General features: G+C 42.2%; 1 protein-coding gene across 1 annotated transcript; it reads right to left on the reverse strand.

The window, feature by feature from the left end:
* Positions 1 to 12,491: 12,491 nt before the first annotated feature.
* LOC138956290 (major royal jelly protein 5-like) lies at positions 12,492 to 18,211 on the reverse strand (the record flags this gene model as incomplete). The annotated part of the gene is made up of 2 exons (XM_070327690.1): positions 18,110 to 18,211; positions 12,492 to 13,214 (listed from the first exon to the last, which is right to left on the reverse strand). Coding segments are annotated over exons 1-2 (825 nt in total), but the record flags the coding sequence as incomplete, so codon positions are not given.
* Between the last annotated feature and the right edge of the window lie 1,789 nt (positions 18,212 to 20,000).

Here is a 20,000-nt window from a genome sequence, read left to right on the forward strand (position 1 = left end):
AATGCAATGTTTTTGCCAGTATGACGTCAAAGTCAATCCGAATATTCTTGCGGCATTTTACTTGTTAATACAGCATGACTTCCCTTCTTTGTCTCTGTTAATCTAGGGAGAAAATATCCAGCGATATTTCTCCGTAGGCCTAAAGTTCGGCCATGACCTAGGCAAAATAACTTGCGCAGCCGCAGAAACAAGAAAATGGAAATCTTATGAAGCCGTCATCAACACGAACACAATGATTGCAGAAGCAAACTCTGTACCTACACGACCGAGACACAAGACTGATTATTTCACAGCTGCAAAGGGTAAGCTTACTCACGTCAGGTCTTCACTGACAAGCTAGGAACAGGCGGAAAATTCCAAACAAAAGTAAATGACGTCAAAGTCTCTTTCGCTTTGCGTGTAACTTTGTCATGACGTCTTTTTGTGACGACAGTATACGCGACAATTTGTTCGCTTCCGGTGTCATTTTAGACTGAAAAGCAACTCAAAAGAAGAAGCTAAGCCTGTGTCTTGAAACAGCTGAAACAGTCTTTTGGATTGCTGTTTCAATGTTAACCAAAACGTTAAAGAAAAAAACAATGTTCAGTTGCGAATTGACAGCGGATTGAGCATTTATTCCTGTTGATGAAGGTATGATTGAAGCTTTATTCTCTCCGTCAACCAACAAGACTAGATTTGTAGCAGACGAAAAAGAAAATGTGCGTTTTTCCTGTCTTGTGAAGGCGATTATGTCGTTATAAGTTATCTGTACGTTGTAATGACATTTCAAAACAAAATTTAGCTTTGATGCGTCACGGGATAATAAGCTTATACGTTTTTATCCATGGAATTGTTTTTTTCGTCTCGGCAGGGTGAATGAATTCATGATGTCTTTTCCGGAACTGGACAAAACTGGCCTTGCCAAGACTGAAACAAAATATAGTTCTACAACTTCTAGGCTTGGGTTGATTGCCCATGGTGAATTTCCAATGATTTGTTGCCACATCCCATGACAAATTCTCTTTACTTTGGTCATGCCATATATACGTTACAGTTCCGTCCATGCATGGTATCGCGTGATATTTTGTCTCGACGGGATGAAAGAATATAACAACGTCACTCTCGGCAGAGCCTCGAGTGACGTCATCATATTCATTGACCCAGTCTCGACAAAATATCAGGCGATACCATGGATGGACGGAGCTGTAACTTATACGTAGGGGTGCTAGTTTTGGTGCAAGCGAGAGAGAGAGAGAGAGAGAGAGAGAGAGAGAGAGAGAGAGAGAGAGAGAGAGAGAGAGAGAGAGAGAGAGAGTGAGAGAGAGAGAGAGACTAAACAGGGAGAGAGTGAGAGAGGGGAAAGAAATCAGGTCCGAGGGGGGGGGGGGGGATGGATTGAGAGATTGAGAAATAAAGGGAAAGAGGAATTAGGGAGGGAGGAAGAGAGTAAGAGGGAGAGAGATAGCGAGAGAGGTAGGGAGGGATAGAAAGAGAGATGGAGGGAGGAAAAGAGAGAGATAGGGAGGGATAGAGGGAGGGAAAGAGAGAGAGACAAGGATCGTCAGGAGAATTATATATATAGATAGAGAAGAAAAATGTTTAAAATAAAACGTCATAAGGTGACGTCATTATGTCTCGCCTTATTTGAAAGAGGTCATTTGTGTGTTCTAAACTTTAAATGACGTCATTTGTGAGTTCTAAACTTAAAATGACGTATTTTCTGTATGGGTCGTCTGACAAGAATTTTAAAACTATCATAAAAGGAAAATTGGGAACCCCTTGGACTTACTTGGTTTTGTCAAAACATTCATGCACACTTAAAAAGTTGTTTTTGGTTGTGGACTTACTTGTTCATATCTGCTTATCTAAGCACTCTAAAAAGTAGAAATTAGCACACAAGATGGGCATTGATTTCTTCTTTTTGATGAACAAAAAATATCATTTTGAAAAAAAAAGACTTACCAAAGCGGAAGGTCGTGGGTTCGAATCCCGGCCGCACCTGACGGGTAATTAAGGTGAAGATTTTTCCGATATCCCAGGTCAACTTACGTGCAGGCCTGCTGGTGCCTTATCACCCTTCGTGCGTACACGCAAGCACAAGACCAAGTGCGCACGGAAAAGATCGTGCAGTCCAAAGCAGAGTTTGGTGGGTTATAGAAACACGAAAATACCCAGCGTGCTTTCACCGAAAACGGCGTATGGCTGCCTAAATGGTTTTGTAAAAACGGTCATCCACGTACAAATCCACTCGTGCAAAAGCACACGTGTACGTGGGAGTTTCAGCCCACGAACGCAAAAGAAGAAGAAGAAGCAGTTCTAAAACGCCTTCACAAAAATTGCGTCCTCGCTGTTAAAACCCGTCAATCGGGACAGTGAATGTTTCCGTACCATGTCCACACGGCACCTGAATTGCTTAATATCAATTCAAACGTAACACATCTATAAATAGATTCAGGAAACATTGACACCTGCAATAAAATCACTTTCGTGCCTGTGCTAGCATTTTAATGTCCAGAAATATTTCTAAGACATCAAACCCGGGTTAGTGTTTGATTTGAATTTCAAATAATGTGATTTAAGGTTGTAACTATAGTAGTAACCGTACCACCCAAACTTACAACAACAAAACATTACCGGAACAACAAAACATGCTGTGTAGCTTAAAAAACTTGTACGTAAATAATATTTATTTTAGCAATTCTCCGCAATCGGATATGCTCATCATTCTCCAAGGCACTCAAACTAACACTCACGTACACAGTCATACACAAGAACCAGCTTTTATTCTTGACTGGACATAGTCCTTAGATCAAGACTGGTTTTAATCAGAACAAACACACAAACGCACACATTGTTACAGGTTCGCTTCGAAAGTATCTGTGAGAATCGTACCGAAATGAGCCAGAGCGTTGTTTAGAGATCAAATAAGCAAAGGGAAGTAAGCGCTCTAATGTGCACACGACATGTGTAATAGAGTAAGCGAGAGTTATACGGAACGTTTCTCCTGGCACCTGAGAGAATAACGCATTGAAATGAACAAGCGACTTTCATCCTCAAAAAAAGCATTACTTTTTCTTCCAAATGTTTTGACAAAACCAAGTAAGTCCACTTGCTTAGATCTGTCAATTTTTTTAGATCTGATATAATGGAAAAAAGTGACAAAACCAAGTAAGTCCACAAAATGCCCAACAAAACAAAAACCATCCATCAGATCATTATCAAACTCGGGTTGTAAACGTACATTAATGCTATTTATCTTATTATCTCTGTAGGTTGATCAAGATAATCGTCACTTTTGAGAAATGTAATAAAACAGAAAAAGTCGTTTATCTCAGAACTAGGTTCAGTGGACTTACTCGGTTTTGTCAGCACACGGCAGCGTACTACCAGATCTTCGACACAATGAATTCACATGAGACGCGTGAGGCGCAGAATATCTATGACATGCTTCACCCCTACTCCAACGACGATGCAGGCAGACAACCGTACTCGCAAATATCCTTTCACGCGTCTGACGTCACCAAAACATCAGGAAACAGTTACTTTGTCAACACTGTCAACACTGTTAACACTGCATGTTGATTGTTAAAGAAGGGGAACTATTACCAAAGAACCGTTATTTCTTGCAACTGTTGTGGTTTGGAATTAATTGTAAAGTTGGGAAATTTGTGCTGAAACAAAACGGTGGTTCCGAGTTCTTACAAAAAGCCGACCTGTTGACGATTGGCAATAGTGCTTTCCTAAAGAAAGTAATGAAACAGTAGTTAGAAGTGCAATGCCTTTTGCACAGTCGTCAACCAGCCAAGGCACTGCATGATACCCCCGGCGAGGGACATATCAACCATCTCTCACACACACACAAATCGTGCGCGCACACACGCATGCATGCATGGATGCACACAAACACACTCTCTCTCTCTCTCACAACAAACACACACTCTCCACAACACCGTATCTGCATTAATTTGCCCTGTCCACCTTCTATGTACAGTATGGTCTCTTTTTCAATGGTATGGCTTTGTGTGTGTGTGTGTGTGTGTGTGTGTGTGTGTGTGTATGTGTGTGTGTATCATGTGTGTGTGTGTGGGTGTGTGGGTGTATGTGTGTGTGGGTGTGTGTGTGTGGGTGTATGTGTGTGTGTATGTGTGTGTGTATGTGTGTGTGTATGTGTGTGTGTGTGTGTGTGTATGTGTATGTGTATGTGTGTGTGTGTGGTGTGTGTGTGTGTATGTGTATGTGTATGTGTGTGTGTGTGCTTGTGTATGTGTATGTGTGTGTGTGTGTGTGTGTGTGTGGTGTGTGTGTGTGTATGTGTATGTGTATGTGTGTGTGTGTGTATGTGTATGTGTGTGTGTGTGTGTGTGTGTATGTGTGTGTGTGTGTGTGTATGTGTGTGTGTGTGTGTATGTGTATGTGTGTGTGTGTGTGTATGTGTATGTGTATGTGTGTGTGTGTGTATGTGTATGTGTGTGTGTGTGTGTGTGTGTATGTGTGTGGTGTGTGTGTGTGTGTGTGTATGTGTGTGTGTGTGTATGTGTATGTGTGTGTGTGTGTGTGTGGATGTGTGTGTGGTGTGTGTGTGTAGTTGTGTATTTACCTTTTGTCATGTCAGCCAAGTTTGCTTTGTGTTTTTGTTGTTTCGTTATGTGTAAGCTTGGTATGAACCTTACATTGTGCTCCTTTGTTTTAGACAGAAATTGTAGAGTGCCTGGAGCCAACTGATGAGACTTGCGGTTTAGAACATTATTATATTTATCATTATTATTATATTGCTGTCCTCTTCGGTGCGGCAAGGTCGCCTTAAAGCTTCTCGTGCAGGTGGGGGGGGGGGGGAGGTGGAGTCTCATCCGGGCCATGCTTTGTCTTGAATCCTCCTGTAGTGGGGAGTCCTGGAGTAGGTGTGCCGTGTTCTAGCTGCAGTATGTGTGTGGTTGTGTGTGTGTGTGTGGTTGTGTGTGTGTGTGGTATGTGTATGTGTGTGTGTGTGTGTGTGTGTGTGGTGTGTGTGTGTATGTGTGTGGTTGTGTGTGGTGTGTGTGTGGTTGTGTGTGGTGTGTGTGTGGTTGTGTGTGGTGTGTGTGTGGTTGTGAGTGTGTGTGTGGTTGTGAGTGTGTGGTTGTGTGTGTGTGGTTGTGTGTGTGTGGTTTGTGTGTGTGTGGTTGTGTGTGTGTGGTGTGTGTGTGTGTGGTGTGTGTGTGGTTGTGAGTGGTTGTGAGTGTGCGTGTGTGGTGTGTGTGTGTATGTGTGTGTGGTTGTGTGTGTGGTTGTGTGTGTGTGTGGTTGTGTGGTTGTGTGTGTGTGTGTGGTTGTGTGTGTGTGGTTGTGTGTGTGTGACAGAAAGAGACATACACAGATAAAAAGCACAGAACACACACTGTTATTCATACCTCTTTTTTTTAATGATCATTGTATTTGTAGCACAAGTTGCCTGTCAAATGGTTGTGTGATGTGTCTAGTGTGTTGGCAAAGTGTTTCGTGCTTGTCACCTCTCGCTTTCAGCCCTCACCGCTGGCTAGCACCGTCCTTTTCAGGACAACGCGAAAAGAGAGCAGCTGCTTGCGTCAGTCTCTCCTGCCAGTACATAACCTCTCCACAGCAAGCCCTTTGTAGTGCCTCCATCGTGGCGACAGGCGTGAACTGGGTACCGAAAGGCCCCAGGCTGAACTACAAGGACTCGGAGGTGGTTGGCCCCTAGACGTGTGGCATGCAGGCCCATCGGCGTGTGGATACGCCCTGGTGCCCACGAACCAACCCCCAACTATGGGTTAAATAGCCGGGCAGGACAGGCTCGTCAACCCTGGAAGGCAGCTGTCCTAGGAGAAGATCACTCCAAAATTAAAACGAGGGCAGAGGAGGCTCACTATCCCTGCAAGGAAACTCCTCTAGGAGAAGGACCACTCCAAATTTAAACCCACGTAGTCCCCCGAAGACGGAAGACATCGGCCATTAGGCGGGGAGCAGACCGGATGTCTACGCTTACTACGACAAATGATTGTAGCACAAGTTGTATTTGACATAGTTGATAATTATCATTATAACAATACACTATAGTCATCATTATAGAGCAGGTATCTATACCAATGATATGCCAAGATTGTTCTTTACAATGAGTCGTGTGTGAAACACTGTAGCACACTGGTAGACGCAAGCACGAGAAGTGTGTATAATAATGTCTATAATAATGTGTATAATAAGCCCTCCATCGTCATTAACAGAATAGTTGGGTGTTAACACACACCATACATTGTTTGATTGACAATAAGCCAGTCAGGGGTGCTTTATATTTCATAAGCAATAGCATGTTAAAAGTTACAATAGGAACAAGCATCATCTTACACTCTCCAATTAGAAGGACTCACTTCAGTCAATGTCATTTGAAATGATTAAGAAATCTGTTTTACCACAAATTCAGAGAGGTTGAAGTTTGTGTGAAAGTGTGAAGCAGTGTAATTTCATGCGTCAACCTGATTTGCAGAAATTCCACGCAGCAGATTCATGATTCTACCAGTGAAAAACAAGATAATTTACACAAGAAATATACACACCTTTGGGCAACCTTTCTGTCACTCTTTGCCATCTAAACAAACACCATCAAACAATGTACACATTTGGCCACAACTTTTGAAATAACAAAATTACCGCTTACAAAACTAAAACGTACTTCCTACTTTCATAGAACTTACAAGATTTAAGTAATAAACTGGTGTTGTACCTAAAAGAAAGTCAAAATGAATACACATTCTGCTCATTAGCCACAGTACCGACGTTTTCCAGAAAGATGAAAGCAAAGGAAAAACTTCTGGAGCAAGAAAAAAAAACCCAACCTTTTGTGAAGTGAAAAAAAATACAAACAATAAAAACATGTTTAATTTTCCAACATATGTCACCCACTGAAGTGCTTTCAACGGTCCCAAGAGGACAAAACCTGCTGCACTCTATCCTTCACATTTTTGAAATCCACAAACATGTCAGATATATTGCAAGCCTGGTAACAGCTAAACAATCCTAGCATATAACCACGTCATGTCAGGTAACAGCTAAACAATCCTAGCATATAACCACGTCATGTCAGGTAACAGCTAAACAATCCTAGCATATAACCACGTCATGTCAGGTAACAGCTAAACAATCCTAGCATATAACCACGTCATGTCAGGTAACAGCTAAACAATCCTAGCATATAACCAGGTCATGTCAGGTAACAGCTAAACAATCCTAGCATATAACCACGTCATGTCAGGTAACAGCTAAACAATCCTAGCATATAACCACGTCATGTCAGGTAACAGCTAAACAATCCTAGCATATAGCCACGTCATGTCAGGTAACAGCTAAACAATCCTAGCATATAGCCACGTCATGTCAGGTAACAGCTAAACAATCCTAGCATATAGCCACGTCATGTCAGGTAACAGCTAAACAATCCTAGCATATAACCACGTCATGTCAGGTAACAGCTAAACAATCCTAGCATATAGCCACGTCATGTCAGGTAACAGCTAAACAATCCTAGCATATAGCCACGTCATGTCAGGTAACAGCTAAACAATCCTAGCATATAGCCACGTCATGTCAGGTAACAGCTAAACAATCCTAGCATATAACCACGTCATGTCAGGTAACAGCTAAACAATCCTAGCATATAGCCACGTCATGTCAGGTAACAGCTAAACAATCCTAGCATATAGCCACGTCATGTCAGGTAACAGCTAAACAATCCTAGCATATAGCCACGTCATGTCAGGTAACAGCTAAACAATCCTAGCATATAACCACGTCATGTCAGGTAACAGCTAAACAATCCTAGCATATAACCACGTCATGTCAGGTAACAGCTAAACAATCCTAGCATATAGCCACGTCATGTCAGGTAACAGCTAAACAATCCTAGCATATAACCACGTCATGTCAGGTAACAGCTAAACAATCCTAGCATATAACCACGTCATGTCAGGTAACAGCTAAACAATCCTAGCATATAGCCACGTCATGTCAGGTAACAGCTAAACAATCCTAGCATATAACCACGTCATGTCAGGTAACAGCTAAACAATCCTAGCATATAGCCACGTCATGTCAGGTAACAGCTAAACAATCCTAGCATATAACCACGTCATGTCAGGTAACAGCTAAACAATCCTAGCATATAACCACGTCATGTCAGGTAACAGCTAAACAATCCTAGCATATAGCCACGTCATGTCAGGTAACAGCTAAACAATCCTAGCATATAACCACGTCATGTCAGGTAACAGCTAAACAATCCTAGCATATAACCACGTCATGTCAGGTAACAGCTAAACAATCCTAGCACATAACCACGTCATGTCAGGTAACAGCTAAACAATCCTAGCATATAACCACGTCATGTCAGGTAACAGCTAAACAATCCTAGCATATAACCACGTCATGTCAGGTAACAGCTAAACAATCCTAGCATATAGCCACGTCATGTCAGGTAACAGCTAAACAATCCTAGCATATAACCACGTCATGTCAGGTAACAGCTAAACAATCCTAGCATATAACCACGTCATGTCAGGTAACAGCTAAACAATCCTAGCATATAGCCACGTCATGTCAGGTAACAGCTAAACAATCCTAGCATATAGCCACGTCATGTCAGGTAACAGCTAAACAATCCTAGCATATAGCCACGTCATGTCAGGTAACAGCTAAACAATCCTAGCATATAGCCACGTCATGTCAGGTAACAGCTAAACAATCCTAGCATATAGCCACGTCATGTCAGGTAACAGCTAAACAATCCTAGCATATAGCCACGTCATGTCAGGTAACAGCTAAACAATCCTAGCATATAGCCACGTCATGTCAGGTAACAGCTAAACAATCCCTAGCATATAGCCACGTCATGTCAGGTAACAGCTAAACAATCCTAGCATATAGCCACGTCATGTCAGGTAACAGCTAAACAATCCTAGCATATAACCACGTCATGTCAGGTAACAGCTAAACAATCCTAGCATATAGCCACGTCATGTCAGGTAACAGCTAAACAATCCTAGCATATAGCCACGTCATGTCAGGTAACAGCTAAACAATCCTAGCATATAACCACGTCATGTCAGGTAACAGCTAAACAATCCTAGCATATAACCACGTCATGTCAGGTAACAGCTAAACAATCCTAGCATATAGCCACGTCATGTCAGGTAACAGCTAAACAATCCTAGCATATAACCACGTCATGTCAGGTAACAGCTAAACAATCCTAGCATATAACCACGTCATGTCAGGTAACAGCTAAACAATCCTAGCATATAACCACGTCATGTCAGGTAACAGCTAAACAATCCTAGCATATAGCCACGTCATGTCAGGTAACAGCTAAACAATCCTAGCATATAACCACGTCATATCAGGTAACAGCTAAACAATCCTAGCATATAGCCACGTCATGTCAGGTAACAGCTAAACAATCCTAGCATATAGCCACGTCATGTCAGGTAACAGCTAAACAATCCTAGCATATAGCCACGTCACGTCAGGTAACAGCTAAACAATCCTAGCATATAGCCACGTCATGTCAGGTAACAGCTAAACAATCCTAGCATATAGCCACGTCATGTCAGGTAACAGCTAAACAATCCTAGCATATAGCCACGTCATGTCAGGTAACAGCTAAACAATCCTAGCATATAACCACGTCATGTCAGGTAACAGCTAAACAATCCTAGCATATAGCCACGTCATGTCAGGTAACAGCTAAACAATCCTAGCATATAGCCACGTCATGTCAGGTAACAGCTAAACAATCCTAGCACATAACCACGTCATGTCAGGTAACAGCTAAACAATCCTAGCATATAACCACGTCATGTCAGGTAACAGCTAAACAATCCTAGCATATAGCCACGTCATGTCAGGTAACAGCTAAACAATCCTAGCATATAGCCACGTCATGTCAGGTAACAGCTAAACAATCCTAGCATATAACCACGTCATGTCAGGTAACAGCTAAACAATCCTAGCATATAGCCACGTCATGTCAGGTAACAGCTAAACAATCCTAGCATATAGCCACGTCATGTCAGGTAACAGCTAAACAATCCTAGCATATAGCCACGTCATGTCAGGTAACAGCTAAACAATCCTAGCATATAGCCAGGTCATGTCAGGTAACAGCTAAACAATCCTAGCATATAGCCACGTCATGTCAGGTAACAGCTAAACAATCCTAGCATATAACCACGTCATGTCAGGTAACAGCTAAACAATCCTAGCATATAACCACGTCATGTCAGGTAACAGCTAAACAATCCAAGCATATAACCACGTCATGTCAGGTAACAGCTAAACAATCCTAGCATATAGCCACGTCATGTCAGGTAACAGCTAAACAATCCTAGCACATAACCACGTCATGTCAGGTAACAGCTAAACAATCCTAGCATATAGCCACGTCATGTCAGGTAACAGCTAAACAATCCTAGCATATAGCCACGTCATGTCAGGTAACAGCTAAACAATCCTAGCATATAGCCAGGTCATGTCAGGTAACAGCTAAACAATCCTAGCATATAACCACGTCATGTCAGGTAACAGCTAAACAATCCAAGCATATAACCACGTCATGTCAGGTAACAGCTAAACAATCCTAGCACATAACCACGTCATGTCAGGTAACAGCTAAACAATCCTAGCACATAACCACGTCATGTCAGGTAACAGCTAAACAATCCTAGCATATAACCACGTCATGTCAGGTAACAGCTAAACAATCCTAGCATATAACCACGTCATGTCAGGTAACAGCTAAACAATCCTAGCATATAGCCACGTCATGTCAGGTAACAGATAAACAATCCTAGCATATAGCCACGTCATGTCAGGTAACAGCTAAACAATCCTAGCATATAGCCACGTCACGTCAGGTAACAGCTAAACAATCCTAGCATATAGCCACGTCATGTCAGGTAACAGCTAAACAATCCTAGCATATAGCCACGTCATGTCAGGTAACAGCTAAACAATCCTAGCATATAGCCACGTCATGTCAGGTAACAGCTAAACAGTCCTAGCACATAACCACGTCATGTCAGGTAACAGCTAAACAATCCTAGCATATAGCCACGTCATGTCAGGTAACAGCTAAACAATCCTAGCATATAGCCACGTCATGTCAGGTAACAGCTAAACAATCCTAGCATATAACCACGTCATGTCAGGTAACAGCTAAACAATCCTAGCATATAACCACGTCATGTCAGGTAACAGCTAAGCAATCCTAGCATATAGCCACGTCATGTCAGGTAACAGCTAAACAATCCTAGCATATAGCCACGTCATGTCAGGTAACAGCTAAACAATCCTAGCATATAACCACGTCATGTCAGGTAACAGCTAAACAATCCTAGCATATAGCCACGTCATGTCAGGTAACAGCTAAACAATCCTAGCATATAGCCACGTCATGTCAGGTAACAGCTAAACAATCCTAGCATATAGCCACGTCATGTCAGGTAACAGCTAAACAATCCTAGCATATAGCCAGGTCATGTCAGGTAACAGCTAAACAATCCTAGCATATAGCCACGTCATGTCAGGTAACAGCTAAACAATCCTAGCATATAACCACGTCATGTCAGGTAACAGCTAAACAATCCTAGCATATAACCACGTCATGTCAGGTAACAGCTAAACAATCCTAGCATATAACCACGTCATGTCAGGTAACAGCTAAACAATCCTAGCATATAACCACGTCATGTCAGGTAACAGCTAAACAATCCTAGCATATAACCACGTCATGTCAGGTAACAGCTAAACAATCCTAGCATATAGCCACGTCATGTCAGGTAACAGCTAAACAATCCTAGCATATAGCCACGTCATGTCAGGTAACAGCTAAACAATCCTAGCATATAGCCACGTCATGTCAGGTAACAGCTAAACAATCCTAGCATATAGCCACGTCATGTCAGGTAACAGCTAAACAATCCTAGCATATAGCCACGTCATGTCAGGTAACAGCTAAACAATCCTAGCATATAGCCACGTCATGTCAGGTAACAGCTAAACAATCCTAGCATATAGCCACGTCATGTCAGGTAACAGCTAAACAATCCTAGCATATAGCCACGTCATGTCAGGTAACAGCTAAACAATCCTAGCATATAGCCACGTCATGTCAGGTAACAGCTAAACAATCCTAGCATATAGCCACGTCATGTCAGGTAACAGCTAAACAATCCTAGCATATAGCCACGTCATGTCAGGTAACAGCTAAACAATCCTAGCATATAGCCACGTCATGTCAGGTAACAGCTAAACAATCCTAGCATATAGCCACGTCATGTCAGGTAACAGCTAAACAATCCTAGCATATAGCCACGTCATGTCAGGTAACAGCTAAACAATCCTAGCATATAGCCACGTCATGTCAGGTAACAGCTAAACAATCCTAGCATATAGCCACGTCATGTTCCAAACAGACACTAGTTCTGGGGACACAAAACACCAAGTTAGCATAGCAGCCAAACAAGCTGCACCCTGGTGATTCTCTCCCTTAGCTGCACCCTGGTGATTCTCTCCCTTAGCTGCACCCTGGTGATTCTCTCCCTTAGCCGCACCCTGGTGATTCTCTCCCTTAGCTGCACCCTGGTGATTCTCTCCCTTAGCTGCACCCTGGTGATTCTCTCCCTTAGCTGCACCCTGGTGATTCTCTCCCTTAGCTGCACCCTGGTGATTCTCTCCCTTAGCTGCACCCTGGTGATTCTCTCCCTTAGCTGCAACCTGGTGATTCTCTCCCTTAGCTGCACCCTGGTGATTCTCTCCCTTAGCTGCACCCTGGTGATTCTCTCCCTTAGCTGCACCCTGGTGATTCTCTCCCTTAGCTGCACCCTGGTGATTCTCTCCCTTAGCTGCAACCTGGTGATTCTCTCCCTTAGCTGCACCCTGGTGATTCTCTCCCTTAGCTGCACCCTGGTGATTCTCTCCCTTAGCTGCACCCTGGTGATTCTCTCCCTTAGCTGCACCCTGGTGATTCTCTCCCTTAGCTGCACCCTGGTGATTCTCTCCCTTAGCTGCACCCTGGTGATTCTCTCCCTTAGCTGCACCCTGGTGATTCTCTCCCTTAGCTGCACCCTGGTGATTCTCTCCCTTAGCTGCACCCTGGTGATTCTCTCCCTTAGCTGCACCCTGGTGATTCTCTCCCTTAGCTGCACCCTGGTGATTCTCTCCCTTAGCTGCACCCTGGTGATTCTCTTCTTTATCTACCACAGCCTTGCTCCAAACCTAGGTGATCAAGAATCAGGGTATAACAAGCAGCAGTTGACACCTTGTCCCACTCAATAACAAAACACGACAGCTTTATAGATCATATTTCACCCACTACCAATCAGCCTGTGAAAACTCCTGTCCATTCCATTTACAACAGATACAAGGCTACCTCTTTTATTTTTAACCTGTTATTTTGATGCTAGGTGAATAAAGCTGAAGAGAGTGATTTAGCAAGTAAAAAGTATGACAATATTAATATTTCTTTCTTTATGTATATATCAGTTTCATTTATTGTGTACATGGTTCGATATTTTATAAAAATAGTTTTACATTTTTGATATTATTATTAACTCTTCAAAACTCGTTAAAAAAATCACTGGTATAACCAGAATATTTTTTGCTACTTAATCATATTAACGATATCTTATACAAGTTATAGGAAACCTCTCTGAATTGCAGTACCATTGGTGTTTGTCGTACCAACAAGCATACCAAAATCATTGTGGAAAAAAGCCAGGAATAGCACCGTCATCCATCAATAAAACATAAGGAACAAGAAAAATCAGTGAGCAAAACAACTTGAAGCAAGTAACATTATAGTTGACTGACTTTCCACTGACAATTGTGAATGAAGCTATCATTTAGTCAGCAAAAACATATTGCTCTGAAAGTAGGTCAGCATTTACGATTGCCCCCAATCCTGACAAAACCCTCTCATCATAATATATTGACCTCTGTCCTCACTTCACTGGTCCATAAAGAAGGAAAGAAAGAATCTGCAATAGTTGCCGTTATTGGCACATTATCTCCCTTTGAGATGTTACACTGCAGACACTAATTCTTTTTGGAATCTTTCACCTAAAAAAAAAGAAGCAACAAGTCGCGCAAGGCGAAAATACAACATTTAGTCAAGTAGCTGTCGAACTCACAGAATGAAACTGAACGCAATGCAACGCAGCAAGACCGTATACTCGTAGCATCGTCAGTCCACCGCGCACGGCAAAGGCAGTGAAATTGACAAGAAGAGCGGGGTAGTACTTGCGCTGAGAAGGATAGCACGCTTTTCTGTACCTCTCTTCGTTTTAACTTTCTAAGCGTGTTTTTTTATCCAAACATATCATATCTATATGTTTTTGGAATCAGGAACCGACAAGGAATAAGATGAAAGTGTTTTTAAATTGATTTCAAAAATTTAATTTTGATAATAATTTTTATATATTTAATTTTCAGAGCTTGTTTTTAATCCAAATATAACATATTTATATGTTTTTGGAATCAGCAAATGATGGAGAATAAGATGAACGTCAATTTGAATCGTTTTATAATTTTTTTTATTTTTTTTACAATTTTCAGATTTTTAATGACCAAAGTCATTAATTAATTTTTAAGCCACCAAGCTGAAATGCAATACCGAAGTCCGGGCTTCGTCGAAGATTACTTGACCAAAATTTCAACCAATTTGGTTGAAAAATGAGAGCGTGACAGTGCCGCCTCAACTTTCACGAAAAGCCGGATATGACGTCATCAAAGACATTTATCAAAAAAAAGAAAAAAACGTTCGGGGATATCAATCCCAGGAACTCTTATGTAAAATTTCATAAAGATCGGTCCAGTAGTTTGGTCTGAATCGCTCTACACACACGCACGCACGCACACCCACACACACACACACACACATACACCACGACCCTCGTTTCGATTCCCCCTCGATGTTAAAACATTTAGTCAAAACTTGACTAAATGTAAAAAAGGCCTGTTTTACGTCAGAATTGATTGGCTACTTGACCGACTCATCACCAAAATGATAGGTCGTGTCAAACTTTCATTTGTTAATAAGTGATGATTAATGCGGGGCCTACTCCCTGCCACAAGCAGCCACACCACACACACCATGCTGGAAGATATATAAGGCAAGACCCTGGAGAATCACACACTCTGTGCGTACATGTACACAATGCTATCAAGACCTTTGTGTTGCACTCACACAAAACACACACCATTCATAAAACGTGTAGCGCCATTTGGCTACACAGTGTTCATTTTGCAAACATAATATTGTGTGACGTTAGCTCGCCTCAAATATGATATCGTGTGACTTTATCTCGTCTTCAAACATGATATCGTGTGACGTTATCTCGTCTTCAACCATGATATCGTGTGACGTTATCTCGTCTTCAAACATGATATCGTGTGACGTTATCTCATCTTCAAACATGATATCGAACGTCGTTTTCAACCACGAAGGTTATATCGCGACGGGGAAAGGGGGGAGAGGGGAAAGAGCCACTTGTCAATTGTTTCTTGTTCACAAAAGCACTAATAAAAAATTTGCTCCAGGGCAAACATGATATCGTGTGACGTTATCTCGTCTTCAAACATGATATCGTGTGACGTTATCTCGTCTTCAACCATGATATCGTGTGACGTTATCTCGTCTTCAAACATGATATCGTGTGACGTTATCTCGTCTTCAAACATGATATCGTGTGACGTTATCTCGTCTTCAAACATGATATCGTGTGACGATATCTCGTCTTCAAACATGATATCGTGTGACGTTATCTCGTCTTCAAACATGATATCGTGTGACGATATCTCGTCTTCAAACATGATATCGTGTGACGATATCTCGTCTTCAACCATGATATCGTGTGACGTTATCTCATCTTCAAACATGATATCGTGTGACGTTATCTCGTCTTCAAACATGATATCGTGTGACGTTATCTCGTCTTCAAACATGATATCGTGTGACGTTATCTCGTCTTCAAACATGATATCGTGTGACGTTATCTCGTCTTCAAACATGATATTGTGTGACGATATCTCATCTTCAAACATGATATCGTGTGACGTCATCTCGTCTTCAAACATGATATCGTGTGACGTTATCTCGTCTTCAAACATGATATCGTGTGACGTTATCTCGTCTTCAAACATGATATCGTGTGACGTTATCTCGTCTTCAAACATGATATCGTGTGACGTCATCTCGTCTTCAAACATGATATCGTGTGACGATATCTCGTCTTCAAACATGATATCGTGTGACGTTATCTCGTCTTCAAACATGATATCGTGTGACGTTATCTCGTCTTCAAACATGATATCGTGTGACGTTATCTCGTCTTCAAACATGATATTGTGTGACGATATCTCATCTTCAAACATGATATCGTGTGACGTTATCTCGTCTTCAAACAAGCAGCAATGAAATGATGCTCTTTGTACCTTTACTCCCACAACAAAAACTTACACCCACATAAAATCAAATAATAACCTTAGCAGAAAGCAGAAGCAATCCAACAAGTAAGTTCTAAAAAGAGCTAAGGCCAATTCTGTGAATATCTTTAACACGAATTACAGCCTCTCTTCCAATTCATACACACAAGCTTGCTTGCTTTGTCACAGAACTCTACAAAATATCTAAACGTTCTATGGACTAGAAAGCACAGGAAAAAGTAGCAGCATAGAGCTATGAAGTGGGAACTGTACAGGTACACCGTAATATAGCATAGAATGGTGCAGAAATAGAAAGCGTCTTGGTGAAGGCATCGGTTAGTAGTTCTAGAGACTGGACGTACTTAAGTATTGCTGTGAATGCACACACAGGATTGCACGCACACACACACATCACATACACACACACACACACCCACACATCACATACACACACGAATAAATATGATCTCCAATACAAGCTCTGAAAAATTTCTTCTTCTTTGAAACAGTGCCGTTCTACACACCGATTCCACTGCAACTCAAAACAACGGCAGTTGCACTCTTCCTGCTCTGAACAAAACTCTCTCTCCCTTTCCGTCAAAACACAAGGCAGAAAAACAATCCACAGACAGTCTGTAGTATCGAACACAACAGCAAAAACTGAGAAACCCCAAGTCCAAGCGTCACCCTTGCACTAGGCGGTGATGGGAAATAACTCTGTCCATCTTTCTTTGAACCGTTGTGGAAGAGTGGCGCCCCTTGCAACACTGAAGTAAAACAATGCGACCGACTAGCTGAGCCAAACCATCTCGGCATCTCAGTAAAAATAATAAGTTTTCACTGCATTTTGTGCAGCGTCCAATCAAGCTCCTTTTTCCCCTGTGATCGCTTGGCTGATCTCACAATCAGTCATACTGTTTCCCCTCACTGTGTTAACAGACACAACTGTTCCACAGATATATTAAAAAAAAAAAAAAACACAAACAAAAACCCGACAAAGTTATTTCCGGAGAAAAGCCTTGCACCGTACACAGAACATCAAACAGGAGAAATCAACTCTCCCCGTCACAGTCACCGAATTGAACTACGTCATTCAAAGAACTTTGCATCGTTGACAGACACCTTCAACAGAGATAAGCGCACTTGCAGAAACACTCACACCCATCCGTCGCATTCACACGACACGCCACACACGCATCTACGAAAGCAGACTTTGCCATGTACAACTGTCAAACAGACCATGAAAACTCCAGAGAAAGAGAAACAACAGAAGTAATTAGCACCTGTCAATGTTACGTGATAGGAGATTGGTACACAGCATGAAAACGTCAGGATGTACACGGCTACAATACTGTAGATACTTGATGGACCATGTGTATGACTGCGCACAAGGCAAATACATGATTAACAATTTAATATGGTATAACCGTATGAAGCAGTAATATCTAAATCATCATTTGATCAAAGTTAGATACGATAACACTGTAACTGACAATGCCATCATGGTATGATACGCTAACATTTCAATGTTATTACCGTACGATGCAGCAATGTTTCAACTGACCATTTGATCAAGTTAGATAGAGTAACACTGTACCTCACAATGCCATCAAGGTATGACGCACTAACATTTCAACTTAAGGTACAAACAGCACGTCACACAAACCCAACGCAAAAAGAGCAGCAGACTGTTGGTTGTCACCGCCCTGAACTTAGGACCCCGCTCGCCAGTCATACCTGTGATGAACTCTGCACTCTCCTCAGTCATCCGGCTTTAAGTGCAGGGCGCAGGACTCAGGGAGAGCTACTCACAAGTGTCAGCATTCTGCGCTGCTCAAAGCACACACTCCCCTACACTTGTTAACACCATCTTAAACACTCATCACAACTGTTTGCAAAAAGCCATCAAGCACAAAGTGAAGCCAGGTGAATATATTATGCACTATTCTTGCCACATAACGCATAGCCAAACAAGCAAGCACATTCGAAATACATCTAAAAAAAACCAACAACGTTCAGCTTTACAAAATAATGCTTTGGGACCATTGGACTGGACTTTAACACATCAGCATACTATTAATTGAGTTCTAATAGAAAACCGGATGATGTTTTGGACAGTTTTTTCAGGTCTAATGATCAAAGCATCTCTTTCGTGATTCTTACATCATTCAAATTTGATTTTCCTACTTGCTTCGCATGACAGCCATTTTGTTCCAGCAACAAACTACCGAGTTTCTCACTGATAAAATCAACTAGCCAGAAAAAATTCAGCAACAAGCAAAGGACAAGAAAACGTGTTGAGAGCTGTGGCAAGGTCACAGAGTTTCTGTGTGAAGCTGACAAGCCTACAAGAGGCATACACTGTACTTCATTTTTTTCCATTTTCATTTTCATTACTTTATTGTCCCATCGCTGGGAAATTCGGGTCGCTTCCTCCCAGTGGAAAGCTAGCAGCAACGGAGTCGCGCTACCCAAGGTCTTTTACGTGCCATTGTGATGACACGGGGGTGGGACATGGCTTCCGTCTCTGTCCGTCCCGGCCCGAATTCGAACCTGCGACCTTCCGATCACAAGTCCAGTGCTCTACCAACTGAGCTACCGGGCCCCCTGCAGTAACGACCTTGACAATGACGACATTGGTGAGTCCCCAACCCCATCACACTGACAAACACAAGACTGTCCACTGTCCACAGCTACAGAGGTCCGTTTCACTTTCTGGGTTCCGGGACGACATTAACATTTGAACATCCCCAGTGCTAGCAGTGCGCAGTCAGGGACATGCTTTGTCAGCACCCTACCAGTTCTCTTTTCCTCCACACACTTTCATCTTATTTTTTCTCAGTGATGTTTGGCTGTCCGTTCCACACAGAGAGAAGACGTGTATGTTGTAGCAGGCAAGAAAAAGTAGGTCTAAGGCTTTACTGGCTATGGGGTCTGTGTGCAGATAGCAGCCGGGGCTGGCAACCAGGGACAGGTCTCGCCTTTCTCACCACTTTGTAACGTAAAGCACTGCAGTGTATGGATGTGAATTTCTGTTCAGCTGGCTATGCACGTCTTGTGAATGTCATAATGCGGTGACTTGTACCCAGCTCGTGACGGGGCTGTGTTCATGCAATGGGTGTAAATGTGTGTCCATCCAGCTAAGTGATTTGATCTGATGTGTGTGAAAGTAACAGTGTGACTTGTACATGGGGCAGACCTGTTTACCCCCATAAGTGTTTTGGAGTAATGCTCAGCCCCAAAAATAGTAATCCTGGCACAAAAATAGTAATCATCCATATTCGTCGCCAATTACAACGCACATGACAACTGTGTCTGCGAAACGCAATCATGCACATAATATATCCATCATTCACAAACAAAACACATCAGTCAGTTTTTCTAGTCATACTTTCAAAGAAGATCACATCAAAAGCACATGCATCACTGATTCTTTTCTTTTGCTCATAGTAGGCCTTTTTCAGTGTGTCAAGCGCTTCTCTACTGTACTTGCGCTTGCCGAATGAGTGAGGGCGAGACTTCACCACTAGAATAAGGCTCTCCAGCGTCTCATCAGA

Source organism: Littorina saxatilis, unplaced genomic scaffold, assembly GCF_037325665.1.
Source record: "Littorina saxatilis isolate snail1 unplaced genomic scaffold, US_GU_Lsax_2.0 scaffold_541, whole genome shotgun sequence".
Taxonomy (NCBI): Eukaryota; Metazoa; Mollusca; class Gastropoda; order Littorinimorpha; family Littorinidae; genus Littorina; species Littorina saxatilis.